The sequence below is a fragment of the Chanodichthys erythropterus genome, chromosome 24, assembly GCF_024489055.1.
Source record: "Chanodichthys erythropterus isolate Z2021 chromosome 24, ASM2448905v1, whole genome shotgun sequence".
NCBI lineage: Eukaryota > Metazoa > Chordata > Actinopteri > Cypriniformes > Xenocyprididae > Chanodichthys > Chanodichthys erythropterus.
The window spans coordinates 7,467,287-7,486,844 of NC_090244.1; the positions used below are offsets into that span (position 1 = coordinate 7,467,287).

The 19,558-nt window shown below is 43.4% G+C and overlaps 1 protein-coding gene across 1 annotated transcript in view; it reads left to right on the forward strand.

Moving 5' to 3' along the window:
- Nucleotides 1-19,558, forward strand: part of LOC137015603 (mucin-2-like) — a 37,355-nt gene that overhangs the window by 2,871 nt on the left and 14,926 nt on the right. Inside the window, exons 4-29 of the mRNA XM_067380651.1 lie at nucleotides 64-178; nucleotides 3,443-3,533; nucleotides 3,698-3,819; nucleotides 3,942-4,161; nucleotides 4,679-4,804; nucleotides 5,241-5,355; nucleotides 5,831-5,969; nucleotides 6,104-6,217; nucleotides 6,380-6,446; nucleotides 6,546-6,683; nucleotides 6,780-6,944; nucleotides 7,689-7,783; nucleotides 7,894-8,020; nucleotides 8,792-9,047; nucleotides 9,134-9,186; nucleotides 9,305-9,405; nucleotides 9,492-9,643; nucleotides 10,441-10,579; nucleotides 10,692-10,796; nucleotides 11,181-11,354; nucleotides 11,478-11,717; nucleotides 11,816-11,972; nucleotides 12,221-12,379; nucleotides 13,153-16,637; nucleotides 16,739-18,204; nucleotides 18,288-19,535. Coding sequence (XP_067236752.1) covers nucleotides 64-178; nucleotides 3,443-3,533; nucleotides 3,698-3,819; nucleotides 3,942-4,161; nucleotides 4,679-4,804; nucleotides 5,241-5,355; nucleotides 5,831-5,969; nucleotides 6,104-6,217; nucleotides 6,380-6,446; nucleotides 6,546-6,683; nucleotides 6,780-6,944; nucleotides 7,689-7,783; nucleotides 7,894-8,020; nucleotides 8,792-9,047; nucleotides 9,134-9,186; nucleotides 9,305-9,405; nucleotides 9,492-9,643; nucleotides 10,441-10,579; nucleotides 10,692-10,796; nucleotides 11,181-11,354; nucleotides 11,478-11,717; nucleotides 11,816-11,972; nucleotides 12,221-12,379; nucleotides 13,153-16,637; nucleotides 16,739-18,204; nucleotides 18,288-19,535 — 9,369 coding nt within the window. The remainder of the gene's footprint in view (nucleotides 1-63; nucleotides 179-3,442; nucleotides 3,534-3,697; nucleotides 3,820-3,941; nucleotides 4,162-4,678; nucleotides 4,805-5,240; nucleotides 5,356-5,830; nucleotides 5,970-6,103; nucleotides 6,218-6,379; nucleotides 6,447-6,545; nucleotides 6,684-6,779; nucleotides 6,945-7,688; nucleotides 7,784-7,893; nucleotides 8,021-8,791; nucleotides 9,048-9,133; nucleotides 9,187-9,304; nucleotides 9,406-9,491; nucleotides 9,644-10,440; nucleotides 10,580-10,691; nucleotides 10,797-11,180; nucleotides 11,355-11,477; nucleotides 11,718-11,815; nucleotides 11,973-12,220; nucleotides 12,380-13,152; nucleotides 16,638-16,738; nucleotides 18,205-18,287; nucleotides 19,536-19,558) is intronic.

The following is a 19,558-nucleotide window of genomic DNA, read 5'->3' on the forward strand; positions in this document are numbered from 1 at the left end:
TTTTCCTCCCAAAGCAAACACAAAATAGGTGCAAACATGATTTGAATTATTTCTTTTATTTAGTAAAACGCTGCCCGTGTATATAGGAGGGATCCTTGTGGAAGAGAACACAATCTACACCAGGGTCAGTTCCAAAACGGGCATCACTGTCTCGTGGAACAAAGAAGATGCAGTCATGGTGAGTCATTTTATTCCTGTGATTTTTTTTTTTAAATGCACGGACTAGTATCAATATTTAATAATTACGGCAGTTGCCCATTGTGCAGAACAATAAATGTAGACATGGTAGCTTCTGCAGATCCACTACATGCAAATGACCAGACATGTACTTCAGACTCCACCCCAGTTAGCACAGCATGGTGGGGCCCAGATGGGTGTCACCTGGGCTGTTTAACTGGGGCCCAGACATTTTTGTCCACAGTTTTCATGGAGGCCCCACATGGGTTAGCCCATATGAAATGAACACTGCTCAGTGTGCACACTACAGACTGTTAAATGTAACACAGAAACATGCTGGAGTTAATGAGATAATTAGGTGATAACGAGCAGAATCACCGAAGGATCAACTTCAGCCACAGCCTTCGATGAAAGCAACTGAAGATAAAATACATTAAATCTATGAAGATCTGATTAAACATCTCAACAAAGAGCATTACCAGCTTCACTTATTACTAACCAGATTGACTTTATTTCTGACATACATCTGCAGAAGTTGTTATTGAGAATTACTGGAGGTTTAGATGTTGATGATTTGTTGAAAATAAGTTTGGTTTGATGTCACCATGATCGAGGTCACTTTCTCGCCGAAAATGCGCTCCCTCAGCTGGACTGAGTGGCAAAACCTGCTGCATGACTGGATTTAATAGAGGAAACTGCGAAAACGCGAGTCAAACAAACGAATTACACTAAAGGTTGGAATTGAATGTGTTCCTTACAACTTGTCAAATAAACCTAATCTATGGATATTGACATGCAGCCTGGAGTCGTGTTTCCGCGTTTCTGATTTTGATGGCGGGGAAATACAAAGTAAATCTGCCTGTGAAAATTTTATATAACTACAATATAGGTAGGTTTAAATCCACGTAATCACTTATATCAATGTTATATCATCATATTGTCTAGCCCTAAAACATATATAGTTTTATAGTATAGTTTTTGGCAATGTTGTTTATTTAAAAACACACAATTATGCAGAATAACATTTTAAATAAGGTTTAAATCTGAGTAATCACTTATCAATGTTATATATAGCCTATCGTCATATTGTCCAGCCCTGAAATTTGTATAGTTTTTGTCAGTGTTTATTTAAAAACTCCAGATTATGCAGAATATAAGATAGTAATTATTTAATTGATGAGTTGTCAACACAATATATAACAATACAATATATAGGGTATGATTTTACCCCAAAATCCAACAATTTGACACAAAATGATAACTGCAAATCCATGTTTCTCTGCCTGGAGTCCAGTTGTTTCTGTGAATTGCAGTGATCCATGTGCTTCTTTTTTCTTTAGCTTTCAGCAGCCTTTAAAAATATACCTCGGTTTTGTGTAAAAGCTATTTGTACAGTCAATCACAAAGCTCTTTCCCGTTTTGGAAGTGTTTTGTGTGTTTTTCGCGGCATTCACGCTAAAAACCAATGCTGCCACTCAGTCTTTGTGCCACTCAGTGGACGTGACCGCAGCCATAACGGTCGACGGTGACGTCACGTGCATACCCTCTATTTACCGGAATATTGAAATGACAACACGTGATGTTATATTCGGAGCTGTTCACGTCCTTTTGGTCCTTGGACTGGGAATTGTGCGTTTCCATGGCACCACTATCCATGCCTAAATGAATCTACAGCAGTCAGGTGGTACAGCGGCCATGTGGTACATCTGGGAGCTTTCAGAAAACTCACAGCTTACAAGCTATAATTATGACCTCTACGAGGACGTGAACGTTTTTTACAAGCTAGAATCTCCTAACTACAGGAATTACGAGGCCGAGTGAATGCACCTAAAGCAGTCAGGAGTTAGAAGATTAAAGGTGCATTCACGGGGCCTCGTAATTCCTGTAGTTATGAGATTCTAGCTTGTAAAAAGCATTCACATCCTTGTAGAACTCATAATTACAGCTTGTAAGCTGGGAGTTTTCTGAAAGCTCCCAGATGTACCACATGGCCGCTGTAGATTCGGCTTTGATAGTGGTGCCATGGAAACGCACAATTCCCAGTCCAAGGACCAAAAGGACAGCTCCGAATATAACGTCACATGTTGACATTTCAAGATTCCAGTAAATACGAGGTGGCATGAATGCAGCATAACCTTGGTGGACTTGAACTTGAAAAATGGTGTGTAGCCTACTGATGTCTTTCCGTGTTTGAAACAACATTCATTCTCATGTTCATTCATGTTTATTTGATGCTATAAATTAACTTGTAGGAAGAGATGATCGGTTCATGACCCTCTTGAGCTGAGGCGCTACAATCTGTCACGACACATTAAAGAGCCACAAAACGTTTTTTATTGTTCGAATTTCTTACTTCGCAAACTACACAGTTTGAAAGCTGGGACTTTGTTTAATATCACAAGTAACCTGCTCTGTCTTGTTTGTTGACGTGTTGTCAGTGTCTTTTTTCACTGTGTGTGGCTAGATCCAACTACTCCCACTTTCATAGGCCTAAACCTACCCGACTCCGTCCCCTGGCTCTTAACCTACCCATCTCCACCCCCTGGTTCTACATCCAACTCTTCCCACTTTCCATACACCTTAACCTACCCGACTCCGCCCCTTGGATCTCGAGTGTTCTGCAGTGAAGGGCTACTGCCATGGCTTGTCAGACAAAGCAACAGTAACTAAGGGGGGCAGGTTTTTGCGAAGGGTCGATTGAATTAGAGCAGAATATACCATTCTAATAAATAAAAATAGCCAATAATTTATTACACAACATGACAGTGTTTAACTGAGGTGAAACTAGTTTATGCCGCAGGAAACCAGTAGCACACCTTTCAAGAAAATAACCAGTAATGATTTAGCATATTGTGCAAACAGTGCAACATGAAGTGAAATAGCAATTTTCTGATACACATTGAAATATCTGCAATTGTATTCTTATGAACATGCAATGGTTATTCAAAACAGTGAATTTCAATCTGCAGGTGATATTCACTGGTGTTTACTGACAAAAAGGAGTACTGTGAAAATACCATTGGTATATGTATATGGTAATAATTTAGTACCATATTATTACCAAAGGCCATCATTATACCATGTTACTGGTTCCAATAGCCTCCACTGGCCTTTTCCCACAAGACTGAATACAAGTGATGTCTATTCTATATTCCATTTTTGTCCTTGTTTTGATCAATTATAATAAGAACTGACTTAATGTCAAACGGCCAAAAATACAAAGTCAAATGATCTAACAAAGAAGTTTTGTTTGGTTCTGTGTTAGGTGGAACTGGACTCCAAATATTCCAATCGCACTTGTGGACTATGTGGTGATTTTAATGGAGTTCCAGTTTATAGTGAGTTCATTGAATCCGGTAAGTTACTTTTACATACTAATTTCTTACTTTACTGAATTTAGTCATTATTGTCAGTTATGGACAGTAATGATTAATCCTCATGTTTTTGTAATCTGATAAATATCCAAGAGGTTTAAGAATATCAGAGAAGATCAAGTGTGTCTGTATCTTATTTAATACAGGACGGAAGGTTGGCTATACTGAGTTTGGAAATAAGCACAGAGTTCCCAACCCAACACATGACTGCGAAGATCCTTTTGAAAACATTGATGAGCAAAATGTGGTGGACAAATGTGAAAAATATGTAAGTTACAGAAAAGTTGTTCATTCCAAATTAAACTATTAATCACAACAATAACTCAGATTTCCAGTATTGTTAATATGGGTTTTTGAGGTTCAAGATGTCCCATGTCCTTTTCACAATAGCGGGCAGATTGTGCAGACCTTTTAGAGGATGAAAAGTGGTCTTCTTGTAACTTGGTTTTGAACACCAAGCCATATATCAAGGCCTGTACAACTGATATCTGTTCACGTGAACCTGAAGACGAAGACACCACCGCACTCTGTGCGACTTTGTCTGAATATTCACGTCAGTGTTGGCATGCTGGAGGAACTCCACCGACCTGGAGAACAGCAAAATTCTGTGGTAAGAAATACTATAGTGGTAGAAATTACAGGATTGTTCTATCTTGAGCTTTTTCTTTGCTTTGTATCCATTTGTATATAATTCATTAATTATGTTTACACAGCTACAGTAAGAGAGATCCAGGCAATTTTCCTCTTCACATTAATATTTAAAAAAGAATACATACACATCCAAAGATGGAAAAAATAGAATAAAAGTTCTGATTTTTTTCGTTATAAATAAAAATGTTTTTTGGCTTCTTTCTAAAGTGTTTTTTTTTTTTTTTTTTTTTTTTTTTATATATATAAATCTTAGGCCCAGTTTCCCAGACAGGGCTTAGATTAAAATAGGATTTATCCTATTAGGACATTTAAGTAGCTTTTATAAATGTGCCTTAGAAAAAAAACATCACTGATGTGCATCTTGAGACAAAACAAAGGCTCTAACATATTTTAAGATATGTCAGTGCAAGTTTTTCACCTTAGTCTTGTCTGTGAAACTGGGAGTAAGTCTCTGTATGACATGTATTCCCATGCAGCTGTCACATGCCCCTACAATATGGTACATTCTGAAAGCGGCTCCCCCTGTATGGACACATGCTTACACAGAAACACAAACACACTGTGTGAGGAACACAACATCGATGGCTGCTTCTGCCCACCAGGTCAGTACTTATATAATAAAAATACACAGTATTTATTAATGCCGTTCAAAAGTTTGGGGTCAATTTGTGGAGATTTTTTTACTTTTATTCAACAAAGATGCCTTCAATTATATAAAATATATTTCTTTTTAGATTAAATGCTGTTCTTTTGAACTTTCTATTTATCAAAGAATCCTGAAAATAATGCATCACAACTGTTTTAAGCATTTATAATAAGAAATGTTTCTTGAGCAACAAATCAGCATGTGACACTGAAGACTGGAGTAATTTCATAATACTACTGTTTTTACTGTATTTTTGATTAAATAAAGTTGGTAAGCACAAGAAACTTCTTTTAGAAAAATTTAAAAAATCTTCCTGAACCTGAAACTTTTGATTGGTAATTTATGTGTTTTTTCTTAATAAATTTGATATTAATGCAATGTCTTTGTTACAGGAACTGTGTTTGATGACATCTCAAACACGGGCTGCATCCCAGCAGAAAAGTGTCAGTGCAAGCATGACCGTGTCTACAACACAGGAGAGGTTCTTCGCAAAGATGAGGAAGAATGGTAATTAACATAATAGTAAAATGTGTGTAACACTACTGTTTTTTGTTCAGTCCATTCTGGGATCTTTTATATACTGTATCTCATGAATTTTACTACTCCTATAGAAGAAAAACAGGCCACCCTTTAGATTAGGGTCCAGTTGTCACTATTAACTAACTAGTAACTATGACCTTTGCCTCAATAAACTCCTAATTACTGCTTATTAATAGTTAGTAAGGTAGTTGTTATGTTTAGGTATTGGGTAGGATTAAGGGATGTAGAATATGGCCATGCAGAATAAGGCATTAATATGTGCTTTATAAGTACTAATGAACAGCCAATATCCTAGTAACATGCATGCTAATAAGCAACTAGTTAATAGTGAAAAAAGTGTTACTGAAAAAAAATATACATTTGTTATTAATAATATTAAATGCATATGCCTGACTAACCTGTTGTTTACTGTGTTTGTTTGTAATTGTATTGTGTAATTCAGTATATGTGAGGAGGGAAAGTGGATCTGTGTGAGTATCCCCGGCCCTGGCCTGTGCGCAGTAGAGGAAGGATCTCACTTCACCACCTACGATGGGAAAGATTTCACTTTCCATGGAGAGTGCATCTATGAGCTCTCAAAAGTAAGCATGTTTTAGTTACTAATTAGATCTTTAGTAGTTGCTAAGACATATGAGCTTGGATTTGTTTTACTTGTATCCATTAGAAATATGTGAAATCCTTATAAATGTTAACTTTTGCATTTGTGTTTTTGTAGGACTGTGCTGAGTCCAAGTTCATCATATTGGGTCAGATTGTTCCTTGTTTTACTCATGAAACGGACACCTGTTTGAAATCTGTTGTGGTGCTGTTTGACAAGGACAAGAAAAATGTGTGTATAATGCTCTACTTCCTCAACAACTACAACAACACAAAAGACATATATTTGGCTTTTATAGCAAACAGGTCATTTTAGTTGAATATTGAATTATTAATTTAAACAGAAATGTAGCTTTTGCAAAATAAAACTATGATGCTGTGCTTTCTTCTTCAGCCTCTGATTATTAAAGCTGATGGGACGGTACAACACAATGCAGAAGTTTCACTTCCTTACATGACAGGTGAGGAAGAAGAAGCTCTTTATTTTGTTTCTGTGCTTTAAACCTTGTGTGCTAGAGATATATGAAATGTTTTTCAAACTCTTTGACTCTTTTCTCCAGCTGACTTCACAGTGTTCATGCTGTCATCGTTTCACATCATGCTTCAGACCTCCTTTGGGCTGCAGGTGCAGGTACAGCTGGTGCCTCTTATGCAGGTGTACATCACTGTGGACCAAAGCTTCCAGGGCAAGACTTGTGGTGAGACCTCTGTCTTTAAAAGCAAGAAAAAACATCTGAATTAAGAAGTGAATCCATCATGATGGCCAATGATGTGCCATTTGTGTGCTTGTACAGGTCTCTGTGGAAATTTTAATAAAGTGCTGTCTGATCACCTGAAGACTCCTCAGGGAGTGGTGGAGGGTACAGCGGCTTCCTTCGCTAATGCCTGGAAGGCCCTTTCCAACTGTCCCGACCGCACTGAGAGGATGGATGACCCCTGTTCCTACAGCAGTGACAGCGGTGAGAGACTTCAACATCCAAAATCAGTATGAAGTCAGATTGGACAGTTTTCAATTTAATGTTTGTAATGTTTTATACATGTATGGAAGGGTTTGAAGGTGCAAAGGAGCACCACTGTTCATTTACTTATACATACTGTATATGAGTATACTATATATATATATATATATATATATATATATGTAATGTACACACTTCCAAAACTGTTGTATCTGCAAGTATTGCTACATAACAAAGGTGCAACTTTTTTCAGATAATATATATGCATTTTGTTAAAGGTGCTAAAGAGGATGTTTTGTTTCATGATGTTTTGATCATTGTGGAAACGATTGGCCTTCTGGCTTGTCAATTACTGCCATGACGTTCCTTGTGAGAGATCTGCACGGATTGGCCCTCTGGATTTTCAATCACTGTCATTACGTTCCTTGTGAGACAAGCGCGGCTGCGCACTCCAGTAACTTTCCACACTCCACAGGTGCCGCATGCAATCCGACATAATGTATCCACTAACACGACACAGCGAATGGCAGTGGTAAACAAACACTCGTGTTCCAATACTCGTGCACGAGTTTTGGGAGGCGTTCCCTCGAAATGAGCTGTGAAGGAGGGGGGTTGTTCTTACACATGCGCTCATTTCAAAAACTCACTAACAGTCTTTGGTTTCTCAGTCGACAAAAAGATCCTCTGTAGTAAACCTTTAAGTAAAAGTTTTGTATAAAATACCATATTTTATTATGCCTTTAGAGCACTTTGCCGAGCACTGGTGTTCCAGGATGAAGGACAAGGAGAGCCTCTTTGCTAAATGTCACACCACTGTCAATCCAGACAGCTACTACAAAGTAAGATCTGAAACAGGAAACCTTGAGAACTGTAAAATTTTCCATATTGTAATGAATGTTACTCAACCTCCCACAATAAGCAGTGACACAACAAGTTTATGTGCTTTCAGAGATGCAAATACTCCAGCTGTACCTGTGAGAAGAGCGAGGACTGTCTGTGTACGGTGTTCTCCTCATACGCCCGGGCCTGTGCGGCTAAAGGAATATTCCTCCAAGGCTGGAGAGAAATTGTGTGTGGTAAGAAGGATGAAAGCTGTTAATTTGGCAGACAGATGGATTGGCAAAGAGTTTTCAAACCAGGTCATCACAAGGGGGGTTTGTGGAAAACAGTATAAAAAAGTCAAAAGTGTATTTAAAAAGTAAAAACATTTTATATTGCTGTCATTCTGCTTTCTAAAGACAGTGTGATTATTGTAATTTAATTAAGGCCAATTCACATTGAAATGCAGCAACAGACGGCAACAGACACTTTCACCGAGTTTTGTCAGATGTATTTGCCGTTTGTCGGCTCTTGTTTTCGCCAATCGAATCGTTATGACGCCGTTGGTTCAGTTTCTGTCGGTGCAGTGTTAACTGCCCTTTCATTGACAACACTAGTTTTCCACACTAGCAAAGAAATGCAAATAATTTTGGCACTATTCTCTGTAAAACTGCTTTAAAGCATATGAAATTAGGATAAAATTAATATATTATTTTTACATCTAACATTAAAAGTAAAGTAAATATATTCCAGATACTATTTTCATAATAATTTATTTGGTTTAGTTTTAATACAATGATAATATGAAAGCTGATTATTTAATTTTAAAAACAACATGGCTTAATACTATAATGCTCACCATTTTTCTCACAATATATAAACTTTAGTTTAGGAAGGGCATCCTTGGCATCAAAAAGATTGAAAACCCCTAATTATAACCCCCTATTTAGGCTAGAAGATTAGAAGAATGCTTGTCATTTTTCTCCATGCACTTTTACAACACATTCTTTTCAAACTTATCCCCACAGAGAAGTATACAGAGAACTGCCCGGCCTCGCAGAACTACTCCTATCAGCTGCAGAGCTGCCAGCGTACCTGTCTTTCTCTCGCCTCTGAGCGCCAAAGCTGCAGCGTTGACTTTGTGCCCGTTGATGGATGCGCATGTCCAGAAGGACTCTACCAGGATGAGAATGAACTGTGTGTACCTATGGAAAAATGTCCATGTTACCACAACGGACAGAAAATCCATCCCGGCAAGTCTCTCACCATTAGGGATGAACACTGGTAAGTGGACGATAATATTAATAATAGTGCATTAGTTATACAAACTATGAATTTATTAGACAGTTTGATCTTATTTCTCTCTCCAGCGTTTGCATGAATGGAAAGTTCCACTGTCGTTCCTGGAAACCCCAAATTCTGGGTATGAAAAATTACTTTCATCTACTGCATAGGTTAAATCAGAATGCTTTTGGTTTTTAAATATGGCTGTATAAAAAGTATATGAATGGTGGAGCATCTGCGTCTGATATCTTTTGCAGGATGTTCTTCTCCAAAGGTTTTCTTCAACTGCAGTACAGCAGGCCCAGATGAACATGGATTGGAGTGTGCACAGACTTGTTTGCAACAGGAAGTTGACTGTGTGAGTCCATAGTTTTTTCTTTCCCAAAGTCTATAGCTTGATTTTGCCGGTGGTCTAATTTTTGTGTTTTCTTCCCTTCTTCCCAGTTCTCAGTGGACTGTCAATCCGGCTGCCAGTGTCCTTTAGGTCTATTGGATGATGGCACAGGACACTGCGTTAAACCGGATAACTGCTCATGTAAACATGATGGACAGTTTTATGCACCAGGATCTAACATAACCATAGATTGCAATAAATGGTGAGCAAAGCCAGTGTTATTTTAATATCATTGATATACTATTGTATTTTAATAATATTTTGAATTAGTTTTCTTTTTATATATTTTCAATTTTCAATAATTAAGTCATATTTGGGGTTGTGTTTTTTGCATTTTAGTAGTTTTCATTTATCTATATAGTTTTTATTCAATTTTATTTCAATTTTAATTATTTTAGTACTATTAAGTTAGCCCTAATTTAAACTATTCAAAATTAGAAATGTTGCAACTAGCTGAAATAATTTTTTCATATATATTTTCTATTTATATTTATTTTTTTAGTTAAAGCTGCTGTCCGCAACTTTTTTTTTGTGTTCAAAATTTACAAAAATTATATAATGAAAATGTACAACATAAATCCATTTTCCAAACCCTGTTTTTGTCTTACCCTGAATCATTATGGTACACTTATAATAAGTGTTTATATTCGGACTATTTCAGACCAGACTGGTAGGACCTGCTGCAGAGTATCACAGTAACTGCGTGACTCGCCATAGACATACACAAAGAAAAGTAGCTCCGGCTACAATGTTCTTCTGCAAGACGTGTGCAGTTCTGTTTATTAACCGCTAGTGGGCCAAAAATCACGGACTGCAGCTTTACCAATAATAACCCTGTGTAAAAAAAACAGCTATTACCATTGCCACATTGAAGTTAAATTGCTATAAAAAAAATCTGAACAATGAGTAAATACACTAATTAGCTTTTTATAATATATATGTATTTTTATACTGTAGAATGACAGTTTTTAAAATTTAAGTCTACCTGTATATTTACAGCACTTGCAGATGGGGAAAATGGAAATGTACAGATTATAAGTGTCCAGGCATATGCACCATATACGGCAGTGGACATTATATAACTTTTGATCAGCAAAGATTTGGCTTCAGGGGAGACTGCAGTTATATTGCTGCTCAGGTATGAGCTGTGGGTGGACACAACAGCATTTGATTAGATATTTCATGAAAATTAAGTTACAAATAAACCTCTTCCTTCCAGAGGAAAAATGTCATGCTCTCTTATTTTACAGAACAATTGTGGAAATAAAACTGGCAATTTTCACGTGATCACCGAGAATATGCCTTGTGGAACAACAGGAACTACATGTTCAAAGGCTGTAAGGATACTTTTGGGGGTAAGTTTTGAAGGTCTCAAACTCATTCACAGTAAAATAAAAATGTTTCTAAAGGGTCATGAAATACTTGTGAAAATATGTGAAATAGCATGTAAACACTGCTACATATGGTATAACACAATGATAGTGCTCATCATTTTTTCATTTAAAAGGCCAATAAAGGCCATTTTTTCCCTATTTTCTTCAACATTTGAAAGAAATATCGAATGATTATCAGTCACTGGATGCAATATTTGCATTGAGAACTGACCTGTGCTGAAATTGGGTTTGGGTTTCATTACTCTTTAATATTATTTGTCATGCAGTATCATTTTAGTTTTTTCTTTTAGTTTTCAACTCTAGTTTTTTTCTTTCTAACAACTTCTCTCGCACACTCACACACAGAGGACTTGGCTGCTGCTTTCTGATGGGACTGTAAAAGCCAATGATACTGAAAGTGGTCCAAAGTACAATGAGAGAAACATCGGGATGTACCTTGTCATTGATGCTGACATCGGACTGACAATTTTGTGGGATTGCAAAACCACCGTCCGCATCATTCTGCAACCTCAGCACATGGTAAGTTGAAGTCATGAATCATGATCTTCTGCAGTTTTTCATGTTTTGCGCTGACATTTCAATCCAGTCCCTCAATCTAATTTATTTGTAGCCCAATCTCTTTGCTTCGTTATATTTTCACAGGGAGAAGTTTGTGGCTTGTGTGGAAATTTCAATGGAAATGGAAAAGATGACTTCACGACTCAGGGAAATTTGCCAACTTCAAATGTATTGGAGTTTGTGGACAGCTGGAAAGTGGAAAGCACCTGCCCTGATGCAAAACCAGGCTTTAACCCATGCCTTGAGACCCCCAATCGAGAGACATGGGCAAAAATACAATGTAGCATCATAAAAGACGTTACATTCAAAGAGTGCCATAACAAGGTACAGATGGAAAGCATTTTGAGTCAGTAAATTAAAGTTTCCTGTAATGTGGTATACAAGAATCCATCATTTAAGGTGGGAAATGTATGTTTCCACAGATGGATCCAAACCCATATTATGAAAACTGTGTGAAGGATTCATGCTCATGTGACACAGGTGGAGATTGTGAGTGCTTCTGTACTGCTGTGGCAGCTTACGCTCAAGCCTGCAATGACGCGGGTGTTTGTGTCGCTTGGAGAACACCTGAGATCTGCCGTAAGCATCTTTAATTCTATTGCACATTTTAAATCTGTAACATTTGAATTTGATTTTTATGCTGATTCTGAATCTGTGTATTCAGTATCTTCAGCCATTGTGCTGGAAAAAAGAGATAAATGACCTGATTGTTTAATTTCATCAATGCTTAAAGTGTTTGCTTTCTTGCAATAATATTCTGTAGTTACATTGCATTTCATTTAGTTTGTTTGTACAAATTTATACTTACATTCATGTTTCTCTGTCAGCTGTGTACTGTGACTTTTACAATAAACATGGAGAACATGGAGAACATGACACATGCCCATGCACATTCACATGGCACTACAGTCCTTGTCATACACCTTGCTACAAAACTTGTCTCAACCCTGATGGTATCTGCAATAACACTTTACCCAACCTGGAAGGTGAGTACACACTGTTTTGCATTTCTGAAGACTAAGTGTTCCTGGATTTATAATTTATAATGGCAGTGAATGGAAACCACCTGTTTGAAGCTCTAAAAAAAGTGCATTTTACAGAAAAGGCACTACAGACTTAATTCACTGGACGACATCTAATCAATGAACAGCTGCAGACAGATGTATGAGCCCAGATTGTAAATGTGAAGTGCAAGTTTTATATTAAGAAATAGTATGATGTTTCCTTAATTGCATTAAAATGACAAATATTGCATTTCTCTATGGACAATTTGGTAGTAGGCAATGTTTATAATAAGAGTTTGAGGGAAATTTGGTTCTTTTTTATCATATTTTTAGTGCAGTAAGCCAAATTCAGCATTTTTCATTTTAAAGGGGTGGTTCAGTGTTTTTTTCTAGGCTTGATTGTGTTTTGGGGGCACAGTTTAACATCTCTTAATGCTTTGTTTTTTTTAAAACGCTGTATTTTTCATATATTTTACCTTTATTCTACACCTCTGTTTCCACTGTCATATGACCAGCTCTTTTGACTTCCTAGTTCTATGAAGCCACTCCCTCCGACATATGCAGTGTGATCAGATTGGTTAGCAGGTTGGTAGCTGGCCCAGTGTATCGTGATTGTTTTAGAATGTGCCTGTCTCTGTACTCTTACATGATAAAGAGTTCACCTGATTTTCTCTAGTTAGATACATTAAGGATAATGGCAGTGGAATGATTAGTGTCTAATCCTGGAGTACACTTCTTTTTTTTTTTTTTCACAGGATGTTATCCAGAATGTCCAAAGGATAAGCCTATTTATGATGAGAAAAATCAGATCTGTGTGGCGAAATGTACACCAGTGCCTCCCCCGCCACCTACTACTACACCGACAACTAGCACAACATCTACCACGACAACACCAGTGCCTCCCCCGCCACCTACTACTACACCGACAACTAGCACAACGTCTACCACGACAACACCAGTGCCTCCCCCGCCACCTACCACTACACCGACAACTAGCACAACGTCTACCACGACAACACCAGTGCCTCCCCCGCCACCTACCACTACACCGACAACTAGCACAACGTCTACCACGACAACACCAGTGCCTCCCCCGCCACCTACCACTACACCGACAACTAGCACAACGTCTACCACGACAACACCAGTGCCTCCCCCGCCACCTACCACTACACCGACAACTAGCACAACGTCTACCACGACAACACCAGTGCCTCCCCCGCCACCTACCACTACACCGACAACTAGCACAACGTCTACCACGACAACACCAGTGCCTCCCCCGCCACCTACCACTACACCGACAACTAGCACTACGTCTACCACGACAACACCAGTGCCTCCCCCGCCACCTACCACTACACCGCCTACTAGCAATACGTCTACCAAGGCAACAACAGTGCCTCCCCCGCCACCTACCACTACACCGACAACTAGCACAACGTCTACAACGACAACACCAGTGCCTCCTCCGCCACCTACCACTACACCGACAACTAGCACAACGTCTATCACAACAACACCAGTTCCTCCCCGGCCACCAGTGCCTCCCCTGCCACCAGTGCCTCCCCCGCAGCCAGTGCCTCCCCCGCCACCTACAACGTCTACCACGACAACACCAGTGCCTCCCCCGCCACCTACCACTACACCGACAACTAGCACAACGTCTACCATGACAACACCAGTGCCTCCCCCACCACCTACCACTACATCGACTACTAGCACAACGGCTACCATGACAACACCAGTGTCTACCACTACACCGACAACTAGCACAACGTCTACCACTACAACACCAGTGCCTCCCCCACCACCTACCACTACACCAACAACTAGCACAACGTCTACCACAACAACACCAGTTCCTCCCCCGTCACCTACCACTACACCGACAACTAGCACAACGTCTACCACGACAACACCAGTGCCTCCCATACCACCTACCACTACACCAACAACTAGCACAACGTCTACCACAACAACACCAGTTCCTCCCCCGTCACCTACCACTACACCGACAACTAGCACAACGTCTACCACGACAACACCAGTGCCTCCCACACCACCTACCACTACACCGACAACTAGCACAACGTCTACCACGACAACACCAGTGCCTCCACCGCCACCTACCACTACACTGACAACTAGCACAACGTCTACCACGACAACACCAGTGCCTCCCCCGCCACCTACCACTACACCGACAACTAGCACAACGTCTACCACGACAACACCAGTGCCTCCCCCGCCACCTACCACTACACCGACAAATAGCACAACGTCTACCACGACAACACCAGTGCCTCCACCGCCACCTACCACTACACCGACTACTAGCTCAACATCTACCACGACAACACCAGTGCCTCCCCCGCCACCTACCACTACACTGACAACTAGCTCAACGTTTACCACGACAACACCAGTGCCTCCCCCGCCACCTACCACTTTACCGACAACTAGCACAACGTCTACCACGACAACACCAGTGCCTCCCCCGCCACCTACCACTACACCGACAACTAGCACAACGTCTACCACGACAACACCAGTGCCTCCCCCGCCACCTACCACTACACCGACTACTAGCACAACGACACCAGTGCCTCCCCCACCACCTACCACTACACCGACAACTAGCACAACGTCTACCACGACAACACCAGTGCCTCCCCCACCACCTACCACTACATCGACAACTAGCACAACGTCTACCACGACAACACCAGTGCCTCCCCCACCACCTACCACTACATCGACAACTAGCACAACGTCTACCACGACAACACCAGTGCCTCCCCCGCCACCTACCACTACACCGACTACAAGCACAACGGCTACCATGACAACACCAGTGCCTACCACTACACCGACAACTAGCACAACGTCTACCACAACAACACCAGTGCCTCCCCCACCACCTACCACTACACCGACAACTAGCACAACGTCTACCACGACAACACCAGTGCCTCCCCCGCCACCTACCACTACACCGACAACTAGCTCAACGTTTACCACGACAACACCAGTGCCTCCCCCGCCACCTACCACTTTACCGACAACTAGCACAACGTCTACCACGACAACACCAGTGCCTCCCCCGCCACCTACCACTACACCGACAACTAGCACAACGTCTACCACGACAACACCAGTGCCTCCCCCGCCACCTACCACTACACCGACAACTAGCACACCGTCTACCACGACAACACCAGTGCCTCCCCCGCCACCTACCACTACACCGACTACTAGCACAACGACAACACCAGTGCCTCCCCCACCACCTACCACTACACCGACAACTAGCACAACGTCTACCACGACAACACCAGTGCCTCCCCCACCACCTACCACTACATCGACAACTAGCACAACGTCTACCACGACAACACCAGTGCCTCCCCCGCCACCTACCACTACACCGACTACAAGCACAACGGCTACCATGACAACACCAGTGCCTATCACTACACCGACAACTAGCACAACGTCTACCACAACAGCACCAGTGCCTCCCCCACCACCTACCACTACACCGACAACTAGCACAACGTCTACCACGACAACACCAGTGCCTCCCACACCACCTACCATTACACCGACAGCTAGCACAACGTCTACCATGACAACACCAGTGCCTCCCACACCACCTACCACTACACCGACAACTAGCACAATGTCTACCACGACAACACCAGTGCCTCCCCCACCACCTACCACTACACCGACAACTAGCATAATGTCTACCACGACAACACCAGTGCCTCCCATGCCACCTACCACTACACCGACAACTACACCGACTACACCGACAACTAGCACAACGTCTACCACGACAACACCAGTGCCTCCCCTGCCACCTACCACTACACCGACTACTAGCTCAACGTCTACCACGACAACACCAGTGCCTCCCCTGCCACCTACCACTACACCGACAACTAGCACAACGTCTACCACGACAACACCAGTAGCTCCCCCGCCACCTACCACTACACCGACTACTAGCTCAACGTCTACCACGACAACACCAGTGCCTCCCCTGCCACCTACCACTACACCGACAACTAGCACAACGTCTACCACGACAACACCAGTACCTCCCCCGCCACCTACCACTACACCGACTACACCGACAACTAGCACAACGTCTACCACGACAACACCAGTGCCTCCCCTGCCACCTACCACTACACCGACTACTAGCTCAACGTCTACCACGACAACACCAGTGCCTCCCCTGCCACCTACCACTACACCGACAACTAGCACAACGTCTACCACGACAACACCAGTACCTCCCCCGCCACCTACCACTACACCGACTACTAGCTCAACGTCTACCACGACAACACCAGTGCCCCCCCGCCACCTACCACTACACCGACAACTATCACAACGTCTACCACAACACCAGTGCCTCCCCCGCAACCTACCACTACACCGACAACTAGCACGTCTACCACGACAACACCAGTGCCTCCCACACCACCTACCACTACACAGACAACTAGCACAACGTCTACCACGACAACACCAGTGCCTCCCCTGTCACCTACCACTACACCGACAACTAGCACAACGTCTACCACGACAACACCAGTACCTCCCCCGCCACCTACCACTACACCGACTACTAGCTCAACGTCTACCACGACAACACCAGTGCCTCCACCGCCACCTACCACTACACCGACAACTAGCACAACGTCTACCACGACAACACCAGTGCCTCCCCCGCCACCTACCACTACACCGACAACTAGCACAACGTCTACCACGACAACACCAGTGCCTCCCCCGCCACCTACCACTACACCGACTACTAGCACAACGACACCAGTGCCTCCCCCACCACCTACCACTACACCGACAACTAGCACAACGTCTACCACGACAACACCAGTGCCTCCCCCACCACCTACCACTACATCGACAACTAGCACAACGTCTACCACGACAACACCAGTGCCTCCCCCGCCACCTACCACTACACCGACTACAAGCACAACGGCTACCATGACAACACCAGTGCCTACCACTACACCGACAACTAGCACAACGTCTACCACAACAACACCAGTGCCTCCCCCACCACCTACCACTACACCAACAACTAGCACAACGTCTACCACGACAACACCAGTGCCTCCCCCGCCACCTACCACTTTACCGACAACTAGCACAACGTCTACCACGACAACACCAGTGCCTCCCCCGCCACCTACCACTACACCGACAACTAGCACAACGTCTACCACGACAACACCAGTGCCTCCCCCGCCACCTACCACTACACCGACAACTAGCACAACGTCTACCACGACAACACCAGTGCCTCCCCCGCCACCTACCACTACACCGACTACTAGCACAACGACAACACCAGTGCCTCCCCCACCACCTACCACTACACCGACAACTAGCACAACGTCTACCACGACAACACCAGTGCCTCCCCCACCACCTACCACTACATCGACAACTAGCACAACGTCTACCACGACAACACCAGTGCCTCCCCCGCCACCTACCACTACACCGACTACAAGCACAACGGCTACCATGACAACACCAGTGCCTACCACTACACCAACAACTAGCACAACGTCTACCACAACAACACCAGTGCCTCCCCCACCACCTACCACTACACCGACAACTAGCACAACGTCTACCACGACAACACCAGTGCCTCCCACACCACCTACCACTACACCGACAACTAGCACAACGTCTACCATGACAACACCAGTGCCTCCCACACCACCTACCACTACACCGACAACTAGCACAATGTCTACCACGACAACACCAGTGCCTCCCCCACCACCTACCACTACACCGACAACTAGCATAATGTCTACCACGACAACACCAGTGCCTCCCATGCCACCTACCACTACACCGACAACTACACCGACTACACGACAACTAGCACAACGTCTACCACGACAACACCAGTGCCTCCCCTGCCACCTACCACTACACCGACTACTAGCTCAACGTCTACCACGACAACACCAGTGCCTCCCCTGCCACCTACCACTACACCGACAACTAGCACAACGTCTACCACGACAACACCAGTAGCTCCCCCGCCACCTACCACTACACCGACTACTAGCTCAACGTCTACCACGACAACACCAGTGCCTCCCCTGCCACCTACCACTACACCGACAACTAGCACAACGTCTACCACGACAACACCAGTACCTCCCCCGCCACCTACCACTACACAGACTACACCGACAACTAGCACAACGTCTACCACGACAACACCAGTGCCTCCCCTGCCACCTACCACTACACCGACTACACCGACAACTAGCTCAACGTCTACCACGACAACACCAGTGCCTCCGCTGCCACCTACCACTACACCGACAACTAGCACAACGTCTACCACGACAACACCAGTGCCTCCCCCGCCACCTACCACTACACCGACAACTATCACAACGTCTACCACAACACCAGTGCCTCCCCCGCAACCTACCACTACACCGACAACTAGCACGTCTACCACGACAACACCAGTGCCTCCACCGCCACCTACCACTACACCGACAACTAGCACAACGTCTACCACGACAACACCAGTGCCTCCACCGCCACCTACCACTACACCGACAACTAGCACAACATCTACCACGACAACACCAGTGCCTCCCCCACCACCTACCACTACACCGACTACTAGCACAACGGTTACCATGACAACACCAGTGCCTACCACTACACCGACAACTAGCACAACGTCTACCATGACAACACCAGTGCCTCCCCCACCACCTACCACTACACTGACAACTAGCACAACGTCTACCACGACAACACCAGTACCTCCCCCACCACCTACCACTACACCGACAACTAGCACAACGTCTACCACGACAACACCAGTGCCTCCCTCGCCACCTACCACTACACCGACTACTAGCACAACGGTTACCATGACAACACCAGTGCCTACCACTACACCAACAACTAGCACAACGTCTACTACGACAACACCAGTGCCTCCCACACCACCTACCACTACACCGAAAACTAGCACAACGTCTACCACGACAACACCAGTGCCTCCCCCGCCACCTACCACTACACCGACAACTAGCACAACGTCTACTACTACAACAACAACTG